Genomic DNA, 27,038 nt, shown 5'->3' with positions numbered 1-27,038 from the left:
AAGACCCTTTGCTTGATGTTCACAGATGAACCATAATCAAGTTACATCTTCCTCCAAAGAGATCATGGTTGTTGGATGTGTAAGCAGTCGAATGAATTTTAGACTTTGTGCTCATCTATGAGGCATGAACATACTGAGATGAAGGGGAATGCTAATCTAATAGCTAATCTAATCTTACTCTCAGAGGTCTAAATGTTTTGCCTTGGGAGGCTAAATTGCCACAGTCTGAAATTGCATTTTAAGTGAAATGACATTTTGAATTTTAATGAAAAATGTATAAAATTATGCAGATTATGCTGTCACATCAGTATTTTTGTAGAAAAGCATCTAAGCCTACATTTGTACACTAAACAAGATTAATGCATAATCATTTCTTACTTAGTGTTGCAACCTAAAACTAGGTTTAGGGTTTAAGTATTGAACTACTCTGCCATCTTCTGGTTAAATTGGAAACATTCACTTATAGGAATATTCAATTTTCTTAAAAGAAAAATCCAGACAATTCACTCACCACCATGTCATCCAAAACCTTGATGTCTTCCTTCGTTCAGTCGAGAAGAAATTATGTTTTTTGAGGAAAACATTGCAGGATTTTTCTCATTTTAATGGAATTTAATAGACACCAACAATTAACACTTAACACGTAACAGTTTTTTTTCAACGGAGTTTCATAAGGCATAAGGGTCTTATCTAGCAAAACGATTGTCATTTTTGACAAGAAAAATAACAAATATACACTTTTAAAGCACAACATCTCGTCTAGATCCGGTCATGATGCGCCAGCGTGACCCCACGCAATACGTCATGACGTCAAGAGGTCACAGAAGACGAACGCGAAACTCCGCCCCAGTGTTTGCAAGTGTGTTGAAAGAGGACCATTCCTACGTTGTTGTATATCAACTGATACAAATTAATGTCTTTGTGTCAGTTTATTGTTTACAATGGTCCGCAAATGTGCGTTTCATATATGTAACACGTGACCTCCCTACGTCACTACGCATTTACGTTAGGTCGCGCTGGACCGGACCTAGACGAAAAGTTGTGGTTTAAAAGTGTATATTTGTTATTTTTCTTGTCAAAAATGACAATCGTTTTGCTAGATAAGACCCTTATGCTTTATGAAACTCAGTTGAAAAAAACTGTTACGTGTTAAGTGTTAATTGTTGGTGTCTATTAAAGTCCATTAAAATGAGAAAAATCCTGCAATGTTTTCCTCAAAAAACATACTTTCTTCTTGACTAAAAAAGAGAAAGACATCAACATTTTGGATGACATGGTGGTGAGTAAATTATCTGGATTTTTCTTTTAAGAAAATGCTTCTATCCAAGGCAACCTAGAAATGAGAGAGCTTACATTTTGTCTATGTAGAAATAGAGGTAAAGCAATGAAAGATGAACAACATTAAAAGAGGATTTTTGTTTTTAATATAGAAATCATGTAAATTACCACATGATGTACAGCTCTCTTCAGTTTCTTCGAGTAGTCTGCAACCAACACTTTTATCTTAGAAAATTAGATTAAAAGAAATGTTAAATATACTTTACCAATTTTAATAAAGAACAAGGTTTTGGCCTATCAATACAATTTTAATACTGAAAGAAGAAATGCGTTTAACATAATTAGTATGATAGAAAACAAAAGCAGTGGTTTTAGGTTGCCTGTATAGGTAAGTGCATAAAAGTACTTGTTTGAACACACAAAGATGTATTAAGACATTAATCGTTTTATAGCTGCTCCCAGTGGATCGCCTGTTTTTTTGGGAAAATCAACTGGAGTGAGGGGATTTTCCTGAAGGCCCCGCAACATCAGCCCCTGCTCGAGCTCTGTATCAGGTATACTAAAGTTATTTATGAGCCACTCCTCGATCTGGTGTCTATCCATTTTATGGCTCACAGGAGAGGTTGCTGGTGGCGATTCAGTGGCGGGAATGTCAGCGACAAAAGTTTGGTCGTGGATCCTCATGCTATCCATTGAAAAGCATGTCTCTTTCGAATTCGTGCTGCCCATTTGAGGGCTCTTCTTTGAAATGGGCGTGCACTCACCCTCACATCTTATATCTTTAAATGAATTAACAGATTCGTTGTCATCTGTTGGTAGGCTGCTGCCAATCGTGACAACATCTTCCGATGTCACTCGGATGAGTTTTAGGCGTTTCCTTTGATTCTCTCGACTAAAGGTGTCTGTGCGCATGTCTAAAAGGATGCAGTCTTCATCCTTCTCAGAGTTTTTATCCATAGTGTCAGCATCTGTGTCATCTGAATCTCCATTACACTCAATACGGCTTGTTTGAGACCCTCCGGGTGAATCAAACACCACTCCCCGAGACCCATGGCGAGAGGCTCTTTGAAGCATGTTCGCTGTGCTGTTGAAGGAAGCCGGAGTCTTGGCTTTCATGAAATGTTTGACCGACTCTGGAATGACCAACGTTTTGCGCTTCTTAGATGGGCTCAGAAGGGATGAGAAATAAGGCAAGCATCTGCCCACGATGGGAACCAGAGAGATGGGACGCAAGGCGGACACAAAGTCCTCCAGCTCCTGGTAGGAGGAATGGTCAGAGTAAGGTACCACGTGGACGTTAGGGTGGGATGAGACAATAGCACGGCTAGTGGGCAGTATAGCTATAGTGGGTTGCTCCTTATTCCATGCCAGTAGATTGGAGGCGTTGATCTCAGACTGGTTCACCGCACGAATGCGACCCGCCCCAGGTTCAGTGGTAAAAACATCCGGAAGCTCGAGAACTCGAAGGGTTTGCAGGCGATCTATATCCACCTCGACCCATGTTTTAAACTCCATAGCCAGCTCCACGAGCAGAGACTCTTTACCAAGAGAGTAAAGACCTGCAGGGTTCAAATTAAAGATTTTCTTATTAGGATTTTGCGCTATTACCTTACACATAAAAAATGGTTCTCAGAATTAACAACTTAAAATCTATTTGGTGTTAGCAATTATTTTTTTTTTAAAACATAGGTTTTTCAATTTTTAAGAAACAGAAATAAAAAACACCTAAGAGAATTTAAGGGGAACTACTAAACGGTTCAATTAAGCTTAAGTGAGGATTAAATGTCCAAAAAATCAGAATGGCTCTCACTGTACAATTCGAACTGATTGTAAATGAGCTTTAAATGAGTTTCAAGTCTCACCAATAACAATGCTGTACCCAGAATGAGCTCTAATGATCTCTTTAATTTGCTGGGTGGCTCGCTGGCGAGGGGGGACGGCTCGAGTGGGGTCACAGTTTGTGTTGTCCAGATACAGCACATCAATGGTAGTGTTGTTCCTCAGACACTCCTCCCGCAGCATAGATGGAGTATAACGGAAGTCACCTGAGGTAAATGTGATGGTGTATTATTAAAGGGATAGTTTGTGAACCCCATTTACTTAAATAGTAGAAAAAAAGAATACCATGGAAGTCAATGGGGTCCACAAAATATCCTTTGTGTTCATCAGAACAAAGAAATTTATACAGGTTTGTAACAACATGAGTAGGGCTGTGACCAATAATCATGCAAATGCTCGTTTTCTTAATGAATGAATTTTAATGAATTACGGTGAAATGCCACCACATCTAAAAGCCAGATGCATCAAAAGTGCAGAAACACTATTTGTGCCACAGAAGAAGAACCATTACAAATGCTATTCCAAGAAACGTCTAGAGGCATATTAATATCACTGTTCTTTATATTGTTTTAGGTATTTTCATGATAATCAAGAATATTTTTAAGGTATTTTTAATGGGGATAGTAATGCATCGTCACAGCCCTAAACATGAGAGGGAGTAAATGATAACAGAATTTTCATTTTGGGGTAAACTATCCCTTTAAATGGGATAGTATATAGATTAGTTTCCGTAAATGTTTTTAATATCTTAATAGAGAAGTTATTACATCTCCATATTCTTTATTATTCCAGAACACCAGTGTACACACTCACCAGTGTAAAGTATGGTGCCGAAGTATCCCTCGAACAGAAACATAACCGCTCCAGGACAGTGGTTGGCATCTATTAGAGTGACAGTCATTCGTTCTTTCCCAAGATCATCTAACAACAGCATGTGAGGCTCCCCAATTTCCAAGGGACGAATCCATTTCTCTTTCACCTGTATCACAGAGGACACAATTTACATACATGTGCATACAAAGTATGCATTATGATTTTATATTAGATATTAAATATAGTATTCCTAGAGCATGCAGATTTAATATTGCCTTTATGTATGTGTTTTTAACACAGATATAGAGAAAGAGAGAGATAGGGCTCACCTGCAATTTAAGTTTAAGAAGTTTGGAGGTGAGGGGTGAGCAGTAGATGGGTCTGTGACTCCAGGTGGACGTGAGGCCAGAGGTGTGATCCGCGTGCATGTGAGTCAGGAAGAACAGACGGACATGAAGACACTTGCGGAGATGCCAAAAGTCTACAGCTATAGGAGTTTCCGGTATGATTTTCCCGTTCATATTTTGCTGCTGTGTTGAGTTCAGACGGCTGTCTATTACTTATGTTGAGACTGGTGTCAAAAATAGCGGCATTTCGGTTGCACGCGACTTGTTGTTGTTTGAAATGTCTAATGTTTGTTAATATTATTCAGTATGGAATGTAACACTGTCAGTAATGTAAAGAAAAACAAAATGCACTGTTCAAATGTTTGTAATACTGCCTCGAAAAAAGCAAACTAACTAACAGCTCCGTTAGCAAGCAACTTTAGCAATCAACTATCTAGATGTCATGTCATTGCGGTAGCGGCATGGCGACCACTCAAAGCAAAACTCACGAAGGCACAAAGAAATGTAGCAGCATGCCATTTAGGGTTTATCCAAGAGTGTTAGCAGGCCGGTTAGCCATGCAGGTTATGATGCCGTATATTTGTGCAGATGAGTGCCATGCTAAACGCACGCGTCACTTCGGTTAATGTATGTTACGTGATCGTAAATTCAAACGCTTGAAGCGCGCTTTGCAGAGAAGTCGTGACCATTGATATTTGTTTCTGTTTTGTGCGCCAAAAAGCGCAACTGTTGGCCACGCCTCCATCTCGCCCACAACCTCCTCTGACGTCAGCGTTGTAGATTTTTCGTCTTTTGTTGTTATCCGAGAAAGCGTATTAATCACTAAATATCCCATTTATGAATATTATTGAATATTATGAATTATGAGAGATCCTACAGATAATTTTCTCTGTTGTTTGTTTGTCGTTTTGTTTATATTTGTTATGACTGCGGTTAACCAATTTACCACATATTTATTGTAAAAATATAACAATGCGGTTTCATAGTTATGCAAAGATAAAATAGTGGATATGGTTACCATGCATTTTTTGTAAAGATTGTGAAGGTACGTGTCTTGTCTTCGTAGTTGATACTGTACTATGAGCAGTTTGCAATATCTTTACTCAAGCATGTTCTTGCTTTTTTATTTTAAAATGAAAATAAGACTTCTTACAAATATTTTACATTCATCTGACTGGTAGTTTACATACGACTTTTACAGAAACTTAGAGTTAATTTCATTAAATAAGAAATATTCAAATTGCTGCTGAATATATATATATTTTTAAGTTCAACCACTGGGTGTCACTGTTTTCATATTAGTTATTCATTAATGGCACTACATTTATGATATAACTTTATTACTCAACTGTTATATTTTAAATTATATAGATTTATTGTTTTCAATCTTTTTCATTTTCTTGTAATATTTAATAAATGCGTACACACATATGTAAAATGTTAAGGCTGTTGTAAACTAGACTACGTTAAAATATGGTGAAATATGGTGATTATTTTGGCAGGCTTTATTTTATATTTGGCATCATTACCGCTGTGATAGTGATAATGCATTTAATAATGCATTTAATTAAATAACAACACTTTTCTTCGATAACAATAATGGTCCCTGTTAAATCCACTAGAGGGCGACATAACAACACGGTGTGATGGCCATGAGTACTCTACTGAGAGCAAAATCTATTTCTGGTAGGATGATGCCTGCCCCCACACAGAACATTATACTGTATTTTTATTTTTTCAGAATAATTATAATCTGATACCAACTGCCACGGTAAGGCAAAGATCCTGTGGGAGATTACAATTAGGAAACACATTACGCTTATTATCTAAGGAGATTAAACTTTGCCCAAGGTGTGTCTGAAACACCAAGCCTAATACAGACTTTGAACCTCAAAAAAATGATACAACAAAAAAGGCAAAGATGTGGCAAAAATGTGAAAAGCAGATTACATAAAAAGTCGATCACTAAAATACTATGCATGCATTTTTTTACACAGCTAGGCTGGTGTTTATTGGCACTTTGGTTAGCTGAAATGATGATGATGGGTTGATTTTTCCATTGATTGCAAGTTATTTCCTGTTTGACATCTCTCAGAAATGTTTTCCTTTAACAATAAGAGATAAGACACCATTGGTGTCAGACACAGGAAGCACTCACCTCACATATATGCAGTGCATATGCATTCTCTGTCCAAAATTCGCCCACACAATATGTTTATATTTTAATATTTTAGTGCGTAGCCAAAGTACTGGGACAAACTAACATGTAATGGACATGACCTTTATTGCACAGACCTGTGGCTCTCAAACTCTGGGCCAAGCTCCCCAAATGTGGGGGGTTTCACAAGATGGTGCCGGGGGGCCCCAGTTTTATGAAAGTTTTAAAAAGACATTAATTTAGCATAAATTCTGTAAAATTAAACATTAAATAAAGAAAATATAAATAAGGCTACTAACCAACAGCACTATGCTGTATAATTTAATGTTTTGTTTAAAGCAACACTAAAGATTTTTTTTATCCTTAAAATAACGTTTCCAAAAAAGTTTCAGTGGTTCATCCACTTGAAACCGGGTGAACGGCACTTTCACATTCGCTTTGCAGTCTCTATCGGCCAAAACCGCACTAAAGAAGTTTCCACCCATCGGGTCGCGGTCCTGTAGTTCAAGTGAAAACTACAAAAACTTGCTTTACAGCAGACCTACAATCCAATCAGAGCCAGCTATGCTGCAGTATTTATGACAGTGGTAATGGACAATTCCGCTTCTAACCTGTAGGGGGAGCAAAGAGCAAAAACTCTTTAGTGTGGCTTTAAACTTTAAGTTTGAGAACCACTTGCTTAGACTCACATTGTGATTATTAATAGTCACGCACATTATAACTTTTCCAATTTCTTCATTCATCATTAATAATGTAATTACAAAATAATTTAATAATTCAGTGTGGAACCACTAAACTCCCTCTCGCAATGAATTGTGGGCAATATACTGATTGCACATTCTAGCGTGTGTGCGCATGAATCTCCACTACAGATTTAACCTATGAAACGTAGACCATTCGCGTGCTTTAAATATACTAATTTCAACATAGACGTATCAATTCTAATTTCCAATACTACATAGGATAGATTGCAGGCAGATTGGCACAAAGGATGTGTCTGTCTGCTGAAATACTATAAAGTAAAAACAATGTGGCAGATTTAGTTAGCCCATACATCCCATTTACTCAGAAGTCCTTCATATACAAATGATTGTAATTCCACAACTGTTTAACCATTATGAACATAATGTACTTATACATAGTGCATTACATTGTTATGTACAGATTAAATACATGTTCAGTTTTGATGCCATTAGGTAGAGACCTGCTAGTGTACATTGACATGTGAGATCAGACAGATCTTAATACTGAGGTGTCTCATTTCTGCCTCACTCGCGTCATCAAATGCAATTGTAAAATGAATCACCACTGTGTGTCACCACGTCTTAAACAAGTTTCCCAAACACTTTCTTTGTGTTCAGTTGATCAGACAACCTGAATGTTTTAATAGTGCCACAGATCCACAGTTTTGACACTTCAGGACATCATTCTAAAATGGCTTACTGTACTTATAGTTATCTCTTGAAAAAATGACACACCTTACCTTAAAAAAAACGTACCCCACAGAAAATCTGTCATTATTTACTCACCTTAATGTCATTTCAAAGGTTACAGTTTATGTTAATTTAAAGGTGCAGTGTGTAAATTTAATCGGCATCTAGTGGTGAGGTTGCGACTTGCAACCAACGGCTCAGTCCACTGCCCAACCCTCGCTTTTGAAATGCATAAAGAAGCTACGGTGGCCACCACCGGACAAACATTTCATCGCCAGAGACAACGTCGTAAGAAAGTTTGTCTGTTAAGGGCTTTTGTAGAAACATGGCGGCACAAAATGGCGACTTCCATGTAAGGGGACCCTCTGTGTATGTAGATAAAAACATAACGGTTCATTTTAAAAGGTCTTTATACACCACTGATAATATAGTTTTGTATATTATTTTGCATTTCTTTCAAAAGATCCTTCTAAAAATTACACACTGCACATTTAATGAAAAAAGCACATTCTCCCTAAAATGTTGTTAAAGGTTTGAAGCAACATTAGCTTTAGTAAATAAATAGTGACAGAATGTTAACCTTGGGGGAACTTTTCCTCTGAGAGAATTTAAAATTCTCAATATGTATCCATAAGGGACTTCAAGGGCGACAGTGCATTCAAGGATATACGTTTTTCCATCAGTATTTGTGTTCCCTGGGATTGGGAATCAAAACCACAACCTTTGCGCTGCTCATGCAATGCTATACCAACTGAATTATAGGAAAACAACTGCTATACACATTTAACAAGAGTGTATAGTAACATACTCATGTAAATGTTTCGTGTGTCAACAATTAAAGGGGACATTTCACAAGACTTTTTTTAAGATGTCAAATACATTTTTGGTGTCTCCAGAGTACGTATGTGAAGTTCTAGCTCAAATTACCCACTAGATCATTTTCATAGCATGTTAAAATTGCCACTTTGTAGGTGTGAGCAAAAATTTGAAATTTTTGGGTGTATTTTTAAATGCAAATGTGTTGATCTCTGCACTAAATGGCAGTGCCGTGGTTGGATAGTGCAGATTAAGGGGCTACATTATCCTCTTCTGACATCACAAGGGGAGCCAAATTTCAATTACATATTTTTTCACATGCTTGTAGAGTATGGTTTACCAAAACTAAGTTGCGTGGTTGATCTTTTTCACAATTTCTAGGTTGATAGAAGCACTGGAGACCCAATTATAGCACTTAAACATTGAAAAGTCAGATTTTCATGATATGTCCCTTTAAGATTGAAAGAGTGGTATACCTGAATACTGCTATAATACTGAATCATATAACACTATCAGGTTTGATCATTTTGAACCCTAAAAACTTATACATAATACAGGTTTAAATACATTACTAAATATCTTTAGTAATAAACTGAAAGTTTGTTTTGGCTTCTTCTTATCACCACATAAAAAGATTAATAGGAATATTTAGTGAATATTTGCTTCATTTCCTCTCACAGGTCCAGTCGTTCTGACATACATTCAATCCCTTACATACTGAATACACACACATACTGTAAACACACACGCACACATGCATGCACACACACACAGGTTTGCTAAAAGGCAAAAAAAAACTCAATTCGACTGTGAGTAAAATCCTGTTTCAGCTGCCAGCAGTATATGTACTTTTGTACCTCCTTATTCCTGTCACTGTTTATGACATCCTCATCCCGTACTTGTGCACAAAGGTTCACAATACAAGCAGAATGGCTGAGAACCTGAGAGTGTGCTGTGATACTGTATACATTCAGATTGGACTAGTTACTGGTGATAAGATCTTTCCATATTAATCACATTAATGTTTTATAATCATATTTCACAATTTTGAATACCTTAATTGTGAAAAGATTAACAGTGCTGTTTAAATCATAAAAAAATTACTGTGATGTTCTTTCACGAACATCCTGAAATGTTCTTCAAGGCGGCTTCCTAAAGCTCGATTTTCTGTAGGTTCCCTTCTCTTAAGTGATTCAACTCACTTCTCTGGGCATTTGTAGTCTTTACATTTTATCCTCAGTGTTCATGGCATTATCTCTGATTTACATTCAATACAAACACACCATGACTGAACCCATAAGGCCTCCTCAAAGCATGCTGGGATTTTAGTCAGACGTTATGTTCCAAATTAAGTTCAGGAGGAGCAGCGACACCAATGTAGTGGTTGTTATCCAGTCTCTCGCTCTGATAGGGCTCAGGGGGCGGAGCATCCTTGCAACAGAAGTACTGCTTCCAGATCCTATGGAACGCGGTACGAAACCTCTTGATACGGAAAGCGTAAACGATGGGGTTGACGGCGGAGTTGCCGTGAGTGAGCAGAATGGCGATGTAAAGGAGGAACATGGGTTTTTCGCATTTCGGACAGAAGAGCGTGATGCAGTTCACGATGTGCAGAGGAAGCCAGCTGACAGCAAATAGAAAAAGCACTAACGCCAGCGACTTTGCCAGCTTCAGTTCTTTGTCGTAATACTTGTTCGGTTCTGCGTGGCTGCTCACCTTCTTATTCAGCTGCTTGTGGATCATGTAGAAGATCTCGGAGTAAATGATGACCATGAAAAGCAAAGGGGGCAGCACCCAGCCAAAAAAGTTGAAATAGACCATGTATTCCATACTGATGACGTTCTCGAATTGGCAGGTGACGATGAGGTCAGGGCCGATTGAGCCGTTTTTATGTCGCAGGTTACTTAAATTGTTCCAGCCCAGCATGGGAGTCAAGCCGACTATGAAGGCCACCATCCAGCACACAAATACTGCTATTGCGGCTCGTTTTGGAGTTACCACACGCTTGTAACTGAAAGACAAAATTTAATGCGCATTATGAATTATTACATTGCATCAGTAACATAACATTTTCGTTTTAAAAGGAAGTAAATAGTGAATCTTCACAATATCTATTTTAGATTCTGCTGTTACTACTATAAAGCAAACAATTCATTCATGCGATCCCTTTGCAACGTTGTTGATGGGTAAGGTCATGTTTAAACATCTCCATGTCTCTTTATCTGGTGTCTAACCGGCATCAGCGTCAAACTGTGATGAAGCACCATCACCATCGAGATTGCTTCAGTCAATCTCTGTTCGCTCCAAACAGTGCAACCACTTCTGAAATGCCTTTCATCCTACAATCTAGCACACTCTCAAAATTCCCTGCTTTGTGTGGCTTATTTCAGAACAAAGGTACCTGTCATTTAATGACAGACTTTTTAAGTTTCACACTAAGGTACATTTTGTTCAAATTAACCACACTGGTTAAAGGGACATTCCACTTAAAAAAAAAAGATATACTCATTAACCAGCTCCCCTAGAGTTAAACATTTAATTCTTACCGTTTTGGAATCCATTAAGCTGATCTCCGGTTCTGGCGATACCACTTTTAGCATAGCTTAGCACAATACATTGAATCTGATTAGACCATTAGCATCGCGCTAAAACCCCCCTAAAGAATTTCTATATTTTTCCTATTTAAAACTTGACTAATAATCAATAATAATCCTAATAATCAAGGACTTTGCAGCTGTAACACGGCTGCAGGAGGCGCAATAATATTAAAAATAGTCGCCTTAGTAACTTTTAATAGCAGGGGACTATTTTCGGCTGCTGCAAAATATTACTACGCCTGCTGCAGCCATGTTACAGCAGCAAAGTTCTTAATTATTACGCCAGAATGAGAGTATAGTTCCTAGCCATATCTGCCTAGAAAATCGAAACTTTTAATTTTCTGTCGGTCACAATGTACACAATGTAACTAGTACAGAAGAGTCAAGTTTTAAATAGGAAAAATATTGAAACTCTTTGTTTATTTTTTCAGCGTGATGCTAATTGTCTAATCAGATTCAATGTATTGTGCTAAGCTATGCTAAAAAGTGGCAGCGCCAGAACCGGAGATCAGCCGAATGGACTCCAAAACAGCAAACATCTTAATGCTTAACTCTAGGGGAGCTGGAAAATGAGTATTTTTTTTTTAAAAAGTGGATTGTCTCTTTAAGCTTGACAATTTGCTGTTTTATATTACATAGCCTAGAGCATGTTTTAAATGAAATTTTAAATTTGATTTTAATAAGAGTCAAAACTAAAAGCGATGTTGTTAAGCCCTAAAATATATATTTGCCCCTCACTGTTCATGCTGTGCCACATTATTCTTTAAAACAAAACAACCCTAAGGAAAACATTATAGTTGCAAATAAGTTAGCAGTTTTCTGTCACAGTGTGGAGAACTAAACTACAATAGCACAAAAATAGATGCTGCGAGTGGATAGCTGTAATGCATGGCAGGAACCATATGCGTTATTGAACAGAGCAACATTTAGTTTAAACTATTTGGGAATTTAAATGGATTTATTTTTGTCTATGCATTACAACATGCAGTACTGTAGTTAATGTATAGCAAGTTAATTCTGATCACGTTTACTTAGGCTTAACCTATTCGGTTCAATGGCCTGCTGTATTACTGCAGTATCTCATCTATTGTTCCAAGTGACAGCAACTATACAGACTCACTCTTAACTTCTCTATCGTTATCTACAGCAATTTAACAGGATTGTGCCGAATCTCCTCCCCTCTCATTGAAAATAATGTGTGTCTTAGTGAGTCACTTTTCTCAGTGCTATATTTTCCTTACATTTTTCTGTCAGCTTATGAAAAATGTCTCCTCACAAGTGGACTAAAAGTGTTGGTCAGGATGGATTTTATATTACTGCTGCATACACTACAGGTCATATTATTCAGGCTGGTCAGATCACGAAATAAAGCGCAACCCTGAGAAATACTTTACATCTGGGATCTGAACAGGGGACACCATGCACTTAATGCACTATAGAGAACGATCCCAGGAAAGGCTATGTTTTCCACACAAAAAGCATCTTTAAAAATTGATCAACCTTACACATACTTCTTTGGGACAGTGATTAACCCTTTAAAGACTGTGTTTGTAAATGTGTTACAGAATGTGTTGTACAGTTGTGACCTAATCAAACAAAAACAAAGTGGGCATGTGCATGCACTTGAATCAGGTGTCTGTTTTTAGCCTATGCGACTGCATTATGGTGATAAACTGATTTATGTAAAGCTCTGTAAATTTGGTGTATGGAACAAATGAGTCACACATATGTCATAAGGTCATGTGCATGTGGCTACCTCCATATGCTGTCCCCCAATCCAGCATTCTTAGTAGTAGAAATATGTTATTTTTCAAATGTGATTCAATAGAGCTCATATTTTGATATTTTGAGGGTGAAAATAAAATAGTTTGGCCTACATATGTCAAGACACCCTTAGTTGTGAATATACCAAATTTCAGTTTTATCCAAAGTGTCTTATAATGCATACAAGATTTACATTGTTTCATTAGTATGTGTATTTCCTGGGAATCAAACCCTTGTGCGTTGCTAACACAATACCATTTGAGATATAGGAATATAGAGGCTATATTATCTATGACACTAAAATGTACAATGCAGTAAATATGGATTTAATAATTATACCTGCACTTATGAATAAGGCATTGATGACTTTACCTGGTTGGGATCTTGACTCTAAGGTATCGATCAATGGCAATAGCAAGCAAGGCAAGAATTGAACTTTGGGTCAGAACCAGCACTGTGCAAGCCACCAGCAAGCAACTGTAGAAGTGAGTTTGAAGTCCGATGCTTATAGTTATCGCCAAGGGTATGACCAACGCTCCTACTGCGATGTCGGCGAGTGCCAGAGAAACAATGAAGCAAAACGTCGTGTCCCTCAGAGATCTGTTAATTTTTACCGCCCAGACCACCATCACGTTTCCTAATACAGAAGATACGGCGATCACCACCTCCATGCCCATGTAGAGGGCTTGTGCCGCGGAGAAGTCCTCGGGCATTCTTCCACGCGACGAAAATCGATGCGATGTTAGGCTAAATAATCACGCGACAATGGCTTTTCAAGTGAAAGTCATGTGTAAATGAATTATCTGTAGTCCAGAGAAAGTGGTTGTATCCAATCCATGCCTATCGGAGTCATTCTTAAAGTAATTTATAAAAAAATATTTTAATGTCCAGTTTTACGCGGGTTCCTCTTGCCTTGTCCAGTACCTCTTCATTGAATCCACCTGCGCGAGACAGGCGCGCGCCACTTATTTATTCAATACAAAAATTAATATATTCGTCACCTGCAACTCTCAAGCAGTTCTCTGGATGTCCACACAGTGTGGAAATAAATAAAAGAGCGCGTCATATTTGTTGATAGAAATGAGGCTGTCCAGAGCGCAGAAAGCTATGCGGTGCCCCAAAACAGCCGTCGATGGGTAGAGCCCTTTGTCTCACCCATCGTCATCCACTTGCCAACTAAATGCACTTATTGCAAAATACGTATATGATACTCCGTTTGAAAATCACTGCCGCCGAATGTCAAACCCAGAGGTCGTTGCGTGTGCCTGTGATTAGAGACAAAAAGGCGAACCATCCCGAGCGCGCGCTGTGTATTTGGCTATCTCCTTGAGAATTGAGAACGGACGCTTTTCTACTTCTTTTTGTCAGACAGTCCGTACTCGTTTACGTGTACTACGAACAGTATGGTATGTCTGGTAAGTGAGGCGGACGGTGCCCTCGTTTAGTGTAATATTAGTGCGCACTGTATATAATGAGACACCACTGCACCCATGAGAGTGGAGGGGAGCAGACTGTCAGATGAGCAGTGAATAATTAAACACGCCCTGTGACATATATGAAATATACTGTGACATATATTGTGAGTATATTTTACAAAGACATGCTTTGATACTGTAATGCACATCAAATTATATGCCAGATGTGACCGTGCCTGTGAAAACCAGGCTTAAATTTCATAATCTAATTATTTCATTTGGAGCATCAAAGTTTGATTTCAACCATTATGATTTCAATATTTGATATGGCCTTTTCAGTCGTTATTAAAGATATTAAGGTTAAAATTGCACCAAATGTTCTTTATATTACGTAGGATGATTTCACAGTAAATCACAAAAATGACTTTAGCTGGTTTTCACAGACTGGGTCATTTTCAGGTGACCAAAATTATTTTCATGCATTGTCCTTTCAAGGTTTTATATCAAAACCCCCACCATGTGATCATGGCTTATATGCGGGATGGCATTGTATTTAATTTTATGCCTGTCTATCCATAGCTGTTTTTTAGGTGAATCATAATGAAATCTTCTGCCCTGGACAAAGCCCACTCAGTGCGTATATCCTCTCCAGGATTTAAGTTTGAGCTCAGCCACCAGCACAGTATAGGTAGCTCACAGTGATTTAGCAAGCAGAGAAAATCATGACATGAAAAGCCGCCTCCACTACAGTGACAGACTCATTTCCATGAGGGAAAATTCTAGATGATCCATCAAGGGTTGAGAGTTCATCCGTGCACGTCACACAGAGTTCCGGCATGAGATTTTAACAGACGATTCTGGGAAAAGGGAGGCCAAATTATTCCTAAAAATACACGAAGGGCTCCTTAAAAAACCTTTTTTTTAAAGCATTTTAATTAAAAAAGCAAAAACCAAACATTTAAAAATGATAGATTTATGTCCTGTCTGTCCATGGCCATAAATTTAAGCTCTTGTCTATTTTCTGTAGGTTTAATAGTTCTGGAATGAGCACTAGGGGACAGTATGAACAGTCAGATCAATGTGTAGCTGCATGTGCAGCAGCTAATTATTTATAAGCTATTCCTACTCTAAATCAAATAATTTGCTGAGTCAAAATGAATAGGTGTCCCTTCAAGCAGATTCAGTGTATGCGTGCTGTAGCTAGAAAAGGCCAGATGGTGAGCATCTTTTTTTACATTGCATACAGTTGTCACTGAAATACCAAAAGCCCAGCTGAGCACAACCACATCAATCTCAAAGTGATGACAAAACAAATGAGCGATCAACAAGACAAAGAACGCAAGATACTTAGGACTGTGAGGATGATACAGATATTTATTTTGTTTTCCATGAAGGATGACAATGGAAAATCTGGCTCTTTTTTTTTGAAATCTGTTTAGTTGTTTTTGGATTGAGCTAAGGTCAAAAGTTCATCTTGGATGAATGAAGAGTACAAATCACAAGTGGCATAGGGATGTTATTGTTTGCTATCACAAGACAATGAATACAAGAAGTTGTTGTTCTACTAAAGTAGCCCATTTGCAACTAACTATTTTATTGTCTTGTTTTATAAATAAAGTCAAATAATTTCTTAAGGTGTTGGAATGATTAATTATTTAATCACTGTAAAATATTTCTGTAGAAATACAGTATTACAGCAACTAGCTGCCAGTAACTTACTGTAGATTTTACATTTATGTTATTTGCTGGCAAAAGTTTGTTCAAAGTTAAATGAACCTGAAACAGTAAGTTACTAGCAACCAGCTGCATAATTACATCAACTTTTTTACAGTGATGTAAACAAGAAATAGAAATGTATGTTATTTACTGGCAACAATTTGTTTAAATTTAAATGAACATAAACAAGTCTTTGTCTTTACTGAATAAAACTATAAAATAGCAGCCTTATGCAAAGCATTCTGGGAACCAGAAATTATTATATACCTTTTCTGTTTAAGATTTTGGTTCCAAGAATGCTTTGCATGAGGCTGTTATTTTACTTTTATTCTGTAAAGATAAAGACTTTTTAATTTTTATATTAATTTAACTTTGCACAAACTGTTGCCAGTACCGTAAATAACAAATAAAATGTAAATAAATTTAATAGCTACTTTTGAGGTATTTTAACATACTATGATTATTTGATTGTCCAATCATTTTGTTAAAATATATTTATGTAATATTTTAGTCTTTGATTTTATGTACTTATTGGGTTTTATACATTGTTCTTAGTTGTTTTGCAAAGATAAGCTATATTTAAGAGTAAGCTATTTTTTTACAATGCATTTTCACATACTTATTACGTTTTTATACGTCTTTTTCAGTTATTTATTTTTCAAAGATAAACTGTATTTTAAAAGAATATTACTGTATAAATACAGAGCAACTTAATAAAGTAACTAATAAAAGCCGTATATTTACATGGATTAACCTGAAAGGTAGTTGTTTTTAATGTATTTTCACATAATTTATCTGTTTTTCTACATTTTAATAACAATTATTAACAGTAATATACTGTAATTTAATGAATTATGACTGTAAAAGATTCTCTGTATTTTTACGTCTTTTGCATGTAATTTTGAAAAACATTTTTTTAATGTAATTTGACGGAACTCCTCTGACAACTTTGCTGCCAGAGATTTACCGTTTTTTTACGGATTTTGTTTTTACAGTGTACATTTAAATAAATTTTAATCTACATGAAGTCACTGGGAAACAACTGCTCTACTGGTATCAGTAGATGCCTTTCTTAGTAATCGAATATTAGTATTGGCACTTAAATATTGTATTGGTGCATCTCCTTTAGCACTGCATGGATTTCAGCATCATTTGCTAGGATGTATGTTATTGTCTGATCAGTGAAAGTAAAAGACAAATACACTCTGCTTAAACAATTGTAGCACTTGTAAATACCAGACACGTTGTTCAAACATTTGTTTGACTGTTGACCTGTTTCTAGATAAAGGAAAGAGTAATCACCTCCCAGGCTGACAGTTAAGTATACAAACCCTAAGACAAATGACCAGGACATTAATGACTCTGTCCCGCTTTCTGAGGAATACAGCAGATGGGTTAACAACGCCATTCTGGTTATTTATTGCTACCGAATGAAACCAAAATCTGCATTGTATTTTTATTAAGCTCGACCACAGTCTTGGCACAAAAATTCACCTCGTATATCCAGAGCATTACAAGCATTCCTCATCTTCCTTTGGGTGATTCTATACTTTTAGAAACCTCGGATTAAGTGTTGCTCCTGAAAAGAAATACAGCTCAATTTGATGCGATAAGCACTTTTGTGACCACAGAGCCATTCCTCTGAGGCTCATTTGTGCAGATTATTTAATGGCAGAGATGTTTTTTTTCTACCTCCTTATCGTGTGTGTGACGAAAAACTCTGGGGTTCACAATCAAAACCCTTGAAAGCATTAAGGATGTATTGGAGTAATTAGCCGGACACAGAGATATGCCGTTCTTTCTGTTCCTCTCACTTGCATTTACTTCCTAAAGAACATTTGCTGTGTCCACTCTTTCAAAACAGCATTGTATTCTCAGCGGCATTCACCTTAATGGCCCACTCATGGTGTCCGTGCTACCGGGTTTCCTTTGGCAAACATCTGGGCTTTTGCACGTCTACATGTGACATTATTAAATTTACACTAACCAGTTCGAACCCAGTGACATAAATAAAGTACTATTTTTAACAATCAGCCACAATGAAGCTGTTAGTGCTGTCACTGTCACTGATAGTCTTTTAAGGCTGTTATCATTTACATTTATGAATTTTGCAGATGTTTTTATCAACAACAGAGTGCATTCATACATTTTATCTGTATTTTAGTCTTATATGTTGCTAAGGAGACAAGCAGTCTATAGCCAGGTATCTACACAGCTGTTATCAAGCACAAGTCAATGGTTTTTTAAATTTACACCATTGTCACAGCAACAGACACATTGTAAACTCTGTGTTGGAGAATGTACCTGCTTTTGAAATGCTATTGGTTGTCAATAATGTCATTTGGTTTACTTGTACAGAGAATAAAGCACCTAATTGGAACCTTTTAAGACGATACACTCTCAGAGAAAAGGTACAAAAGCTGTCATCAAGGTGGTACCATTTCAAAATGTGCACCTTTGTACACTGTCAGAAAAAAGTTACAAAAAAGGCACAAAACTGCTTCTTTTCTGTCGCTGGAGTGGTACCTTCAAATGTTCATTTTTGTACCTTTATGGATATAGATCACATAACCCCTTTTGGGGTTCAATATTATACCTTGAGGACCTATTGTGTGAGGAACACACCGACTTTATGGGACTTATTCCCCCCAGCCATCATTTCTTGGTGGGGCCAATGTAGGCACCATATGAGCTTGAAATATGGGCCCTAAGTGGTTTGTCCGCAGGTTCCAAGTTGGCCCTATCTGACTTAGCTCACATGAACGTTATGTAGAAACTAAAGCCAATGTGGACTAAACCAAAGCCAAGTATGCGTGTGGTTGGGTTGAACAACCCAACCTCTCTTTTTTGTCTTCTCGTTCATCTTTCTTTAGTGATTCTGTTTATTAACAGCAGGTGTTTATCATTAACGGTCAATCATCACTTCATTCATCTCTTCGTTATCTAATTAACTTCCTCACTTCTTCAACCCAACCACACACATACTTGGCTTTGGATTAGTCCACATTCAGTTTCTACATATGGTTCACGTCGGCTAGCATGGCCAACAGTTTCCTATTTATATGTTGTGATTTGTATAGTCACAGAGTGTTTACAAATAACAAGATCATATGAGACACAGCCATCTTTTAACCGTGTATATATACTGGGAACTATATTCTCAGATAGCAAAGCACTGCTACTTGGGTGAAGTAATATTATTATTCCAACTCTGAGTGAAAACTCTCTGCTCCTCACCACAGGGCTTCTAAGGTACTGTGAGCAAATCACTCCGCCCAAGTAGCAGTGCTTCGCCTTCTGAGAATATAGTTCCCAGTATGTATACGGTTAAAAGATGTCTTTGTCTCATATGACTTTGTTATTTGTCAAATCACAACATATAAATAGGAAAATTTTGTCACTTATTGGGTAGCTGGAGCCATTTACTTCTAGTCTTTGTGCAAAGCCAGGTTAGCGGTGGGTGCGTCAGACAGAGTTACTTCACGCACAGAGATAAAAAAAGGTATATATGGACTTATCTAACTCTGGGGGATAAGGTGAATAAGCTAAAATCCCAAAAAGGCATGTTCCTTTAAGGAACAATTTTGTACCAGTTAAATTTTAGGGGTACAAAAAAGTTAACTGTACTGGTACAAAATAGATCCTTAAAGGGGTTACACACCGGCCGCTCAGCGTCGCGCCGCGTCGAGTCATGTCTAGGACAACTCGGAGGTGTCGCAAACCGGAAATGCTCCTTAAATAGTGCGAGCTTCGTCAGATAGCGTCTACTTCAAAATGCAAAACATACGTTAGCTGCCAATTTTAATCATTAATGATTTGGGACAAATATGATGTTATTTAATGTTAAAAATGTGAGTGGCGTTGTGTGGCGCGACAGGGATTTGAGCAACTTCCTTGTTACAGCTGGGCACACCGCCGCGCCATTCTAAAAAAATCGAACACATTGTTTTCTATGAGTATATGCACACCGGCGCAGCCAGGTGGCGCCTGTCCGCGCCGTTGTGCGTATACTCATAGAAAACAATGTGTTTGATTTTTTTTAGAACGGCACGGGGGTGAGCTGCACGGCCGGTGTGCGATCCCCTTAAAGGTAGAGTAATGTACCCAAAAGGTACAAAATTGTATTGCGTTTACCTGTAAAGGTACAAAACGGAACCTTAGGGTACCATCCCAGTGACAGAAAAGGAACAGTTACCTAAGGGGGCATATTGGTGCTTCAATGGTACATACAGGTACAACCATAAAAATGGTTGGTTGGTTTGGTTGGTACAAACAAAAGGGGAAAAACTTTTTTATTATTTTTATTTTACTTTTTGAATCCTTGACCATAAGCACTAACTGTAACAGTGGCATGACATCTGAAATGGGGAGGCATTTCGCTATTTGTTTAAAGTAATTTCATTTAATGATTACATGGTTTACAGGTTAAATTAGGGTGACCATATGCCATTCTTCCCGGACGCATCCTGGCCAGGATTTCGGGTGCGTCTTCCGGAAGTTGTATTTGTCGACCGCACAGGTCATCACATTTCAGTTAAAAACATAAGACATACAATCATAGTTTCATTCGTACCTTGAAATGTAAGGTTGCTTTTCTTAAATAGAACCTGAAATAATAAACCTCAATGACGTATGTGGTCGATAAACCTGACTTCCAAAAGACGCACATAGAATCTTGGAGATCCTGGAAGAATGGCACATAATATAGTCACCCCAGGTTAAATGCATACAGAACATAACATACCTTAAACCATCAACAGCAGCTCAGTAAAGTAAAGGTATATATTTTTGTGTTTATGCTATTTATTTATCAAAAATGAACTACAAAAATTAATAACAAGAAAATTCTGCATTTAATGTATCACAAAATTGTTGTTTGTCTATTATTACTGGGAGCCTGGAGACAGCTAATGAGCCAATGAGAACACTGCCTCCTCTCTGAACACTGTCACTTCTCATGAATTTTGTTGTTAGCCCACTCACATTCACTTTAGTACTTCATTAAGAACACAGTGAGCTCAAAGGAGAGCTTATAGTTCACTCTTCAAAACTTCATCCACTGGCGATGTCACCATATTGATTTATTTTAAGTGAGATCTTTGGATTATTTTCTCATCCAGAATAGATTGTACATTCTCCCTCACCCCTTATCAGACAAAGTGCCTCTGTCTGTGGTGGTGGTGGGGATGCATTAAGTGAACCTCGCATGTATATTATACATTTACATACGCAAGTGAGAATAAATTACATTCTCCTGTTATAAAGCTTTTAACGGTGGAGTTTTTGTGAGAGGCATGGCCTCTTGAAAAACTGCCAGCTCTCGTCTCCACTGGCCTGGATAACAGAACTGCTGGCTCTCTCTGTTTTCAGAGAACCAAAGCAGCTTGTCATCACGCTCCTAGATTTTTAAACCATGAAACATCAGCAGATGGAGCAAGCCCACTGGTAGATAAAAAGCTGAATTTAAAAAAGCTGAAATGGTGGGAGAAGTGTCTGGACATGTTGTTAAAGTCATTTGTGCATTGTCAGATTTAGCCTCAAGGGGCCTTTAAAGTATTTCTCGAGTATAAGCCTATCTTTGACAATGTCTGTAGGTTCTTCTCGAAAGTGTAACACTGTAAATTACATTAAAACACCAGATTCACCCCAACAAATGTCTTTTTTACTTTTTTTATAATATGTACAACTTTTATTGCTATTTAGAGCCCTTTGTCCAATGGGACAATCCTTTGTAGATGTTAAAGGGATAGTTCACCCAAAAATGAAAATTCATTCATCATTTACTCACCCTCATGTTGTTACAAACCTGTATAAATGTTTTTGTTCTAATGAACACAAAGGAATATATTTTGTAACCAAACCATTTGTGGACCCCATTTACTTCTATAGCATTTGTTTGTCCTACTATGGAAGTGAATGGGGTCCACTAACGGTTTGGTTACAAACATTCTTCAAAATATCTTCCTCTGTGTTCATCAGAACAAAGAAATTTATGCGGGTTTTTAACAACATAAAAGTGAGTAAATAATGACAGAATTTTCATTTTTGGGTGAACTATCCCTTTAATGTTCTTTGTGGAACCATACAGCCTAAAATATTTAAAGAATGATGATTTGGTGTGTAAATTCATTTTTGGGAGAAGGTTGTTGGTTGGTTAGTTTCATTTATTAATTTACTCCCCAACTAAGTCGGTTGAAATTACAATCAGGACATTTCAGTGTTGCAAATGGCCAATTTTCCACTTCATTCTGTCCATAACAGGGAGCCGGATGACATGCTTTCCAGGGCTATTACTGCTCTCGAAACGACGACTTCATTTCTGATATTCATCGAATTCGTGGTCGGGGGTCTATATGAGAGCAATGTTTCTTCAGCAGCACAAAGAGGGAGACCAACAGATGCTGCAGGCCACCATGCAGGGCTATGTTATCTTGTACCACTCACCATGCAGGATTATTGCCGTAAGGTCTGTTTCTATAATGTTGCTCCCTTCACTCCTCTTTCTCTCTTCTCTTGCTTTGTCACATTTGTCTTTCTCTGACTAACACACATTTCACACATTTTCATCCTGTGTAAATCATACTTAATATTGTGCAACAACAGTGAATTTTATATGGTGCCGTATAGGGTATCAGGTGTATTTATTTCCCAAGCATTCCCATTCATTGGCCGGCATGGTACCCCCTTTTGATGTTAATTGGCTAAGAAAAGTCCCAAGCTCCGCATTAGCTACTGTGCTTGCTATGTTAAAAAAATAATTTCAGTCATGCCTGCGTTTTTATGGCTATAAATGAAGAAATCTGCTTTGTGGTACCAAATGTGTAGTTACTGTATCAACCATTAGGGGCTGTGTGTATACTGTACATGTTTAATCTCTGAGGCTGTACCTCTGATGCAGACGCTCCAGTGCTCTTTAAATAAAATGCTGGGCTCTGTTTGCACCATATTGCACTCGGCGAAAACATTCATCACTCATTACCCCTGTAAAGGCATGCCGGTTTATTCGCTGTCATTCGGTTTATTATATTAACAATCTGATTGAACTGAACAGAATGGGAACAAGTTAACAAATGTGTTCTTGCAGCTTTAGAACATTGTTAGCGGGTGAAGAATGGCTGCGATAATATAAAATGCCAGGTGCACTGGTGTACACACATCCTCAGGTTTTTCCACAGATGCAGACCAGTATAACACTTGAGTGAGAGAAGTGGCCCCAACAGATGATCCGCAGGACCTTCAGCAGAGAGGAAGCTATTATTAGAGAGAGAGCGTGTGTGTCTGTGAGGGAGAAAGATAAAAAGATGTTGAGATATAAAGTAATAGAAAAGGAAAAATCAGGTGAAAAAGACACAGTACAAGAATGAAAGAGGGATACGAGTGGAAGTTGAAGGTAGAAGAGTTGCCTGAGAGTCAGTCTGACATCATGCTGAAAGGCAAAAAAAGGAAATAAATGCAAAAAGTTTCTCTTCTTTGCAAACACAGCTCTAGTGTCATTATAAAGCATAAATGTCTGCATGCTTGTGCTGAGACCATTATCAAACATTTAACCCTAATAAGACCCTTGGGGTCAATCTTAGCCCCAAGCCACTTTTCTTTAGTTTAAAAACATGGCTCCCTTCATCTCAGTGGAATAAGATTTTTAATATTTTAAAAAAATAGGCTTGATTCGGTTGTTCTAAAGAGGCATAACAATGTTACTTAATTAGTCCCTTTGGGGTAAAAATGATCCCAGTTGAAAATGAATTAGAATTTTTTTTATTTGTCAAAAAAATTAAATCAATGCATCCAGAATAAATCTGAAAATTTCAACAAGTAGGCCTGGTACTAGAGCACAAATGCAATATAGAAAAGACATGCGCAATCACGCACGCACACACACACACACACACACACACACACACATAAACACACACACACACAAACACACACACACACACACACACACACACACACACACACACACACACACACACACACACACACAGATACACACACACTTACATTCAGTCAAATTTCTGTGGCATTTTGTAAAAACATACATTTCAAAATGCATCAAAAACTACAAAATATAATATTTAACAAAAATAATATTTATTTGTAATGTCCTGTCTAATGTTCTGTCTAATTTATATTAACATAAATTCACAAAATGTATCACTAAAGTAGTGATTTGAGCAGTTGACCACATCCAGTAAAATGAATGGGTCTCTATGCTGGTCAAAATGATTTATTTCCTAAACTGTAATTATTTTACTGTAATGTTTTTTTCTTAAAACCTGATGGCTGAATTCAACACATAACATCTAGTTCAATATCTAAAAACAATTTAAATCAAATTTAGATGATAATTTATGTGAGATTTTCACAAAAAATTATATTTTACAAGCAAGCTAATGGATAATATATATATATATATAATTTATATCATTAAAAATGTATAGACGGTTTCATCGGACACATGTGATACACGCCTGGATCCGACCTTTACTTCCGGTTTCGTTTTTTTTAATGGTCTGACTAATTGTTAAACTGATCTCTTGAACAAATGCCTCGTCGAAAATAACAAATGTTTTGGTTTCCTATGTGTGTGTTGTTTTTTTGCTTGTTATATAAATAAACTACTTTTAAAGAACTTCGTGGTTATTTATTATTAGCAGAGTTTACCGAAAGTTACGTGCGAACCGCGACAGCCGCTTGTTTACGAAACGGTCTATATATTTTTTGAAATCACTCTTTTAATCTCTGGTGTCATTTTTACCCTGCGGAACTCTAACATACAGGAAAATCTGGGCTTATGAGGGTTAAAATAAAAAATTGTGGAAAATTCTGCTGAGATTGTGTATTCTGAGAATGGTGTGTAAAAAGTGAGATGAGGAAACGAATGAGACTTGAACGTTTTCTGACAAACAGTAAGCATTGGATTCTGTTCAGAGAAAAAAAAAACACATTATCAATGCAATCACAGACCCATGACAGCTGAGAGAAGAAGAGAAAAAGTCTGGGTTAAAAAAATAAATCTTCATCCTAGTAGTGGATATTCTGCATTTGCAGCTATCCTGCTGAGTGATGCTGACAGCATACTGTACACACAGACACACCTCAGGATACGCTTTTAAGTCCCCCATGTATCAGGTGAGATGCAATAGTTGAGCTAAAGCTCCATCTGATCCATTTTCTTTGTGAGCATTTTAAAGGTAAAAAAATAAAAATAGCCAGGCCTGGGAAGTAGAAATGTATTTGAGCTCTGTAGCACTCTGAAACGATATAAACCCATCTTAGATTGAATTAATGTTTGTGTCCTTTTAGCACAGAGAAATTAAATTTTCCTCAGTGGCTCTGAATCCCTTATGCCATCCGAATTTGCTGAAAGCCGCTAACATAACACAGCTTTTAGTCTATTACCACCAGGCCTTTTCACTTATACACTTTCATTTACGTACTTCAGTTGGATAATTAACAACATGCATTGTGATATTTTAGAGGGTAAACAAAAGTAATGTGTTGTATGTGTCTGCATGATCCGGCATGACCTTTACCACAATCCGTTAATATGTTTGTGTATGGGTGTTTGTATTTATTTTGTTTTGTGGATGCACATTTGTGCGTAAACATATTTAGGGACGTAGGGACATGGTGTTGCATTATTTATTCTAAATTACAGCTGCTTACGCATCCACACAAACCCCCGACCCCCTTTGGAAAATGGCAGGATATGGAAATATCTGAGTAGGGCTGTGTGGTGAGTGGTACTCTCAGTCCTGATTGGGTTTTATTTTTGAGAGAAGTAGAATGACCAAGAGAGATAGAGCCGTGGTGCTGATGCATTTTGCACGGCTCAGTTTCTGAATGTGGCTGATGCTAAATTAAAAAGAAAATATGCAGCCTTTATGTTGCTTTGGAAATACTGTGAGTTGTGTTCATTGTCATTGTTTAGGAAAGCATAATAAAAACATGAATTATTATTTTGTTGTTGCTCTTGGTTTTGTACTCGCAAGATACATTTAAAGATGAGTGCAAATAAATATTACAGATTGCTTTCTGACCCTCTGATTGTTTACAGCATTTTCTCTCTATAGGGAAAACAGACCGAGAGTCTGATGAGTATTTGAATAAGTTTGAATCAAACCAAAAAGGCCTGATCCCTGCCTAGCCTCTTTTATTCTTCACCAAATACCCTTAAATGGCCTGAATTACTCAAAGCATTAAAAATCCAAGCTGCTCGTCCGAGGACATATACACTTCACATCTAGGAATATTCCTGCGCAGAATGTGTTTCCTTGACCTCATCACCTCCAGTCTATACAATGCGTTAGTACATTTCATGCATCAAACCACACAAGAAAGACACCTTAATCCATGAATTGGTTAATCATCATCCTAATGCATGAATACACACATCATACACCAAGTCAGCAAGCTTTCCATCCGTTTCCATGACAACTGAAGCAAGTGTAAACCATGTGCACAGTTGACCTCACAAGGTTCCCATAAATTACTTCTCTTTCCTAAAGAGGAATAAATTGGCACTGGGCCTGGAGTGTTGGAAATGGTATTATCGATGTCCTTTACCTGTCAGTCCAGCTGTTCTTATGCATTTATAACAACTTGCGAATCTAGGCTATCATCCAAAGTGATGAAGGTTAGCGTGCAGCCTAAAATGAATTCTATTACCCCATGAAATCCAAATAGGGCAGCACTCCATTGAAGGAAAAGTGATAACTTGTTAAAGAGCACCTATTTCATTGCTAAAAAAAGGCTATTTGGTGTATTTTGTATAATACAATGTGTTCGCATGGTTTAAGGTTAAAAAAAGAATTATTTAAATACCGTACATTTTTGTAGCTCCAGATTTCACTTTCTTC

General features: G+C 37.4%; 2 protein-coding genes across 2 annotated transcripts; both read right to left on the bottom strand.

Moving 5' to 3' along the window:
• Positions 1-1,647: 1,647 nt before the first annotated feature.
• On the bottom strand, positions 1,648-5,033 carry dclre1b (DNA cross-link repair 1B). The gene is made up of 4 exons (XM_055168928.2): positions 4,260-5,033; positions 3,931-4,096; positions 3,141-3,323; positions 1,648-2,837 (listed from the first exon to the last, which is right to left on the bottom strand). Exons 1-4 carry the CDS (start codon positions 4,449-4,451, stop codon positions 1,708-1,710), a joined length of 1,671 nt encoding a protein of 556 aa, XP_055024903.2. The 5' UTR covers positions 4,452-5,033; the 3' UTR covers positions 1,648-1,707.
• A 2,440-nt stretch (positions 5,034-7,473) lies between these two features.
• Positions 7,474-14,526, bottom strand: adora1b (adenosine A1 receptor b). The gene is made up of 2 exons (XM_055168977.2): positions 13,418-14,526; positions 7,474-10,695 (listed from the first exon to the last, which is right to left on the bottom strand). The coding sequence occupies exons 1-2, from the start codon at positions 13,756-13,758 to the stop codon at positions 10,014-10,016; spliced, it is 1,023 nt and encodes a 340-aa protein (XP_055024952.1). The 5' UTR covers positions 13,759-14,526; the 3' UTR covers positions 7,474-10,013.
• Between the last annotated feature and the right edge of the window lie 12,512 nt (positions 14,527-27,038).

The sequence above is a fragment of the Misgurnus anguillicaudatus genome, chromosome 5 (assembly GCF_027580225.2).
Source record: "Misgurnus anguillicaudatus chromosome 5, ASM2758022v2, whole genome shotgun sequence".
In the NCBI taxonomy this organism is placed as follows: domain Eukaryota; kingdom Metazoa; phylum Chordata; class Actinopteri; order Cypriniformes; family Cobitidae; genus Misgurnus; species Misgurnus anguillicaudatus.
Note: the sequence above shows the minus strand (reverse complement) of the source record. Positions and strands in the feature narration are given on the sequence as shown.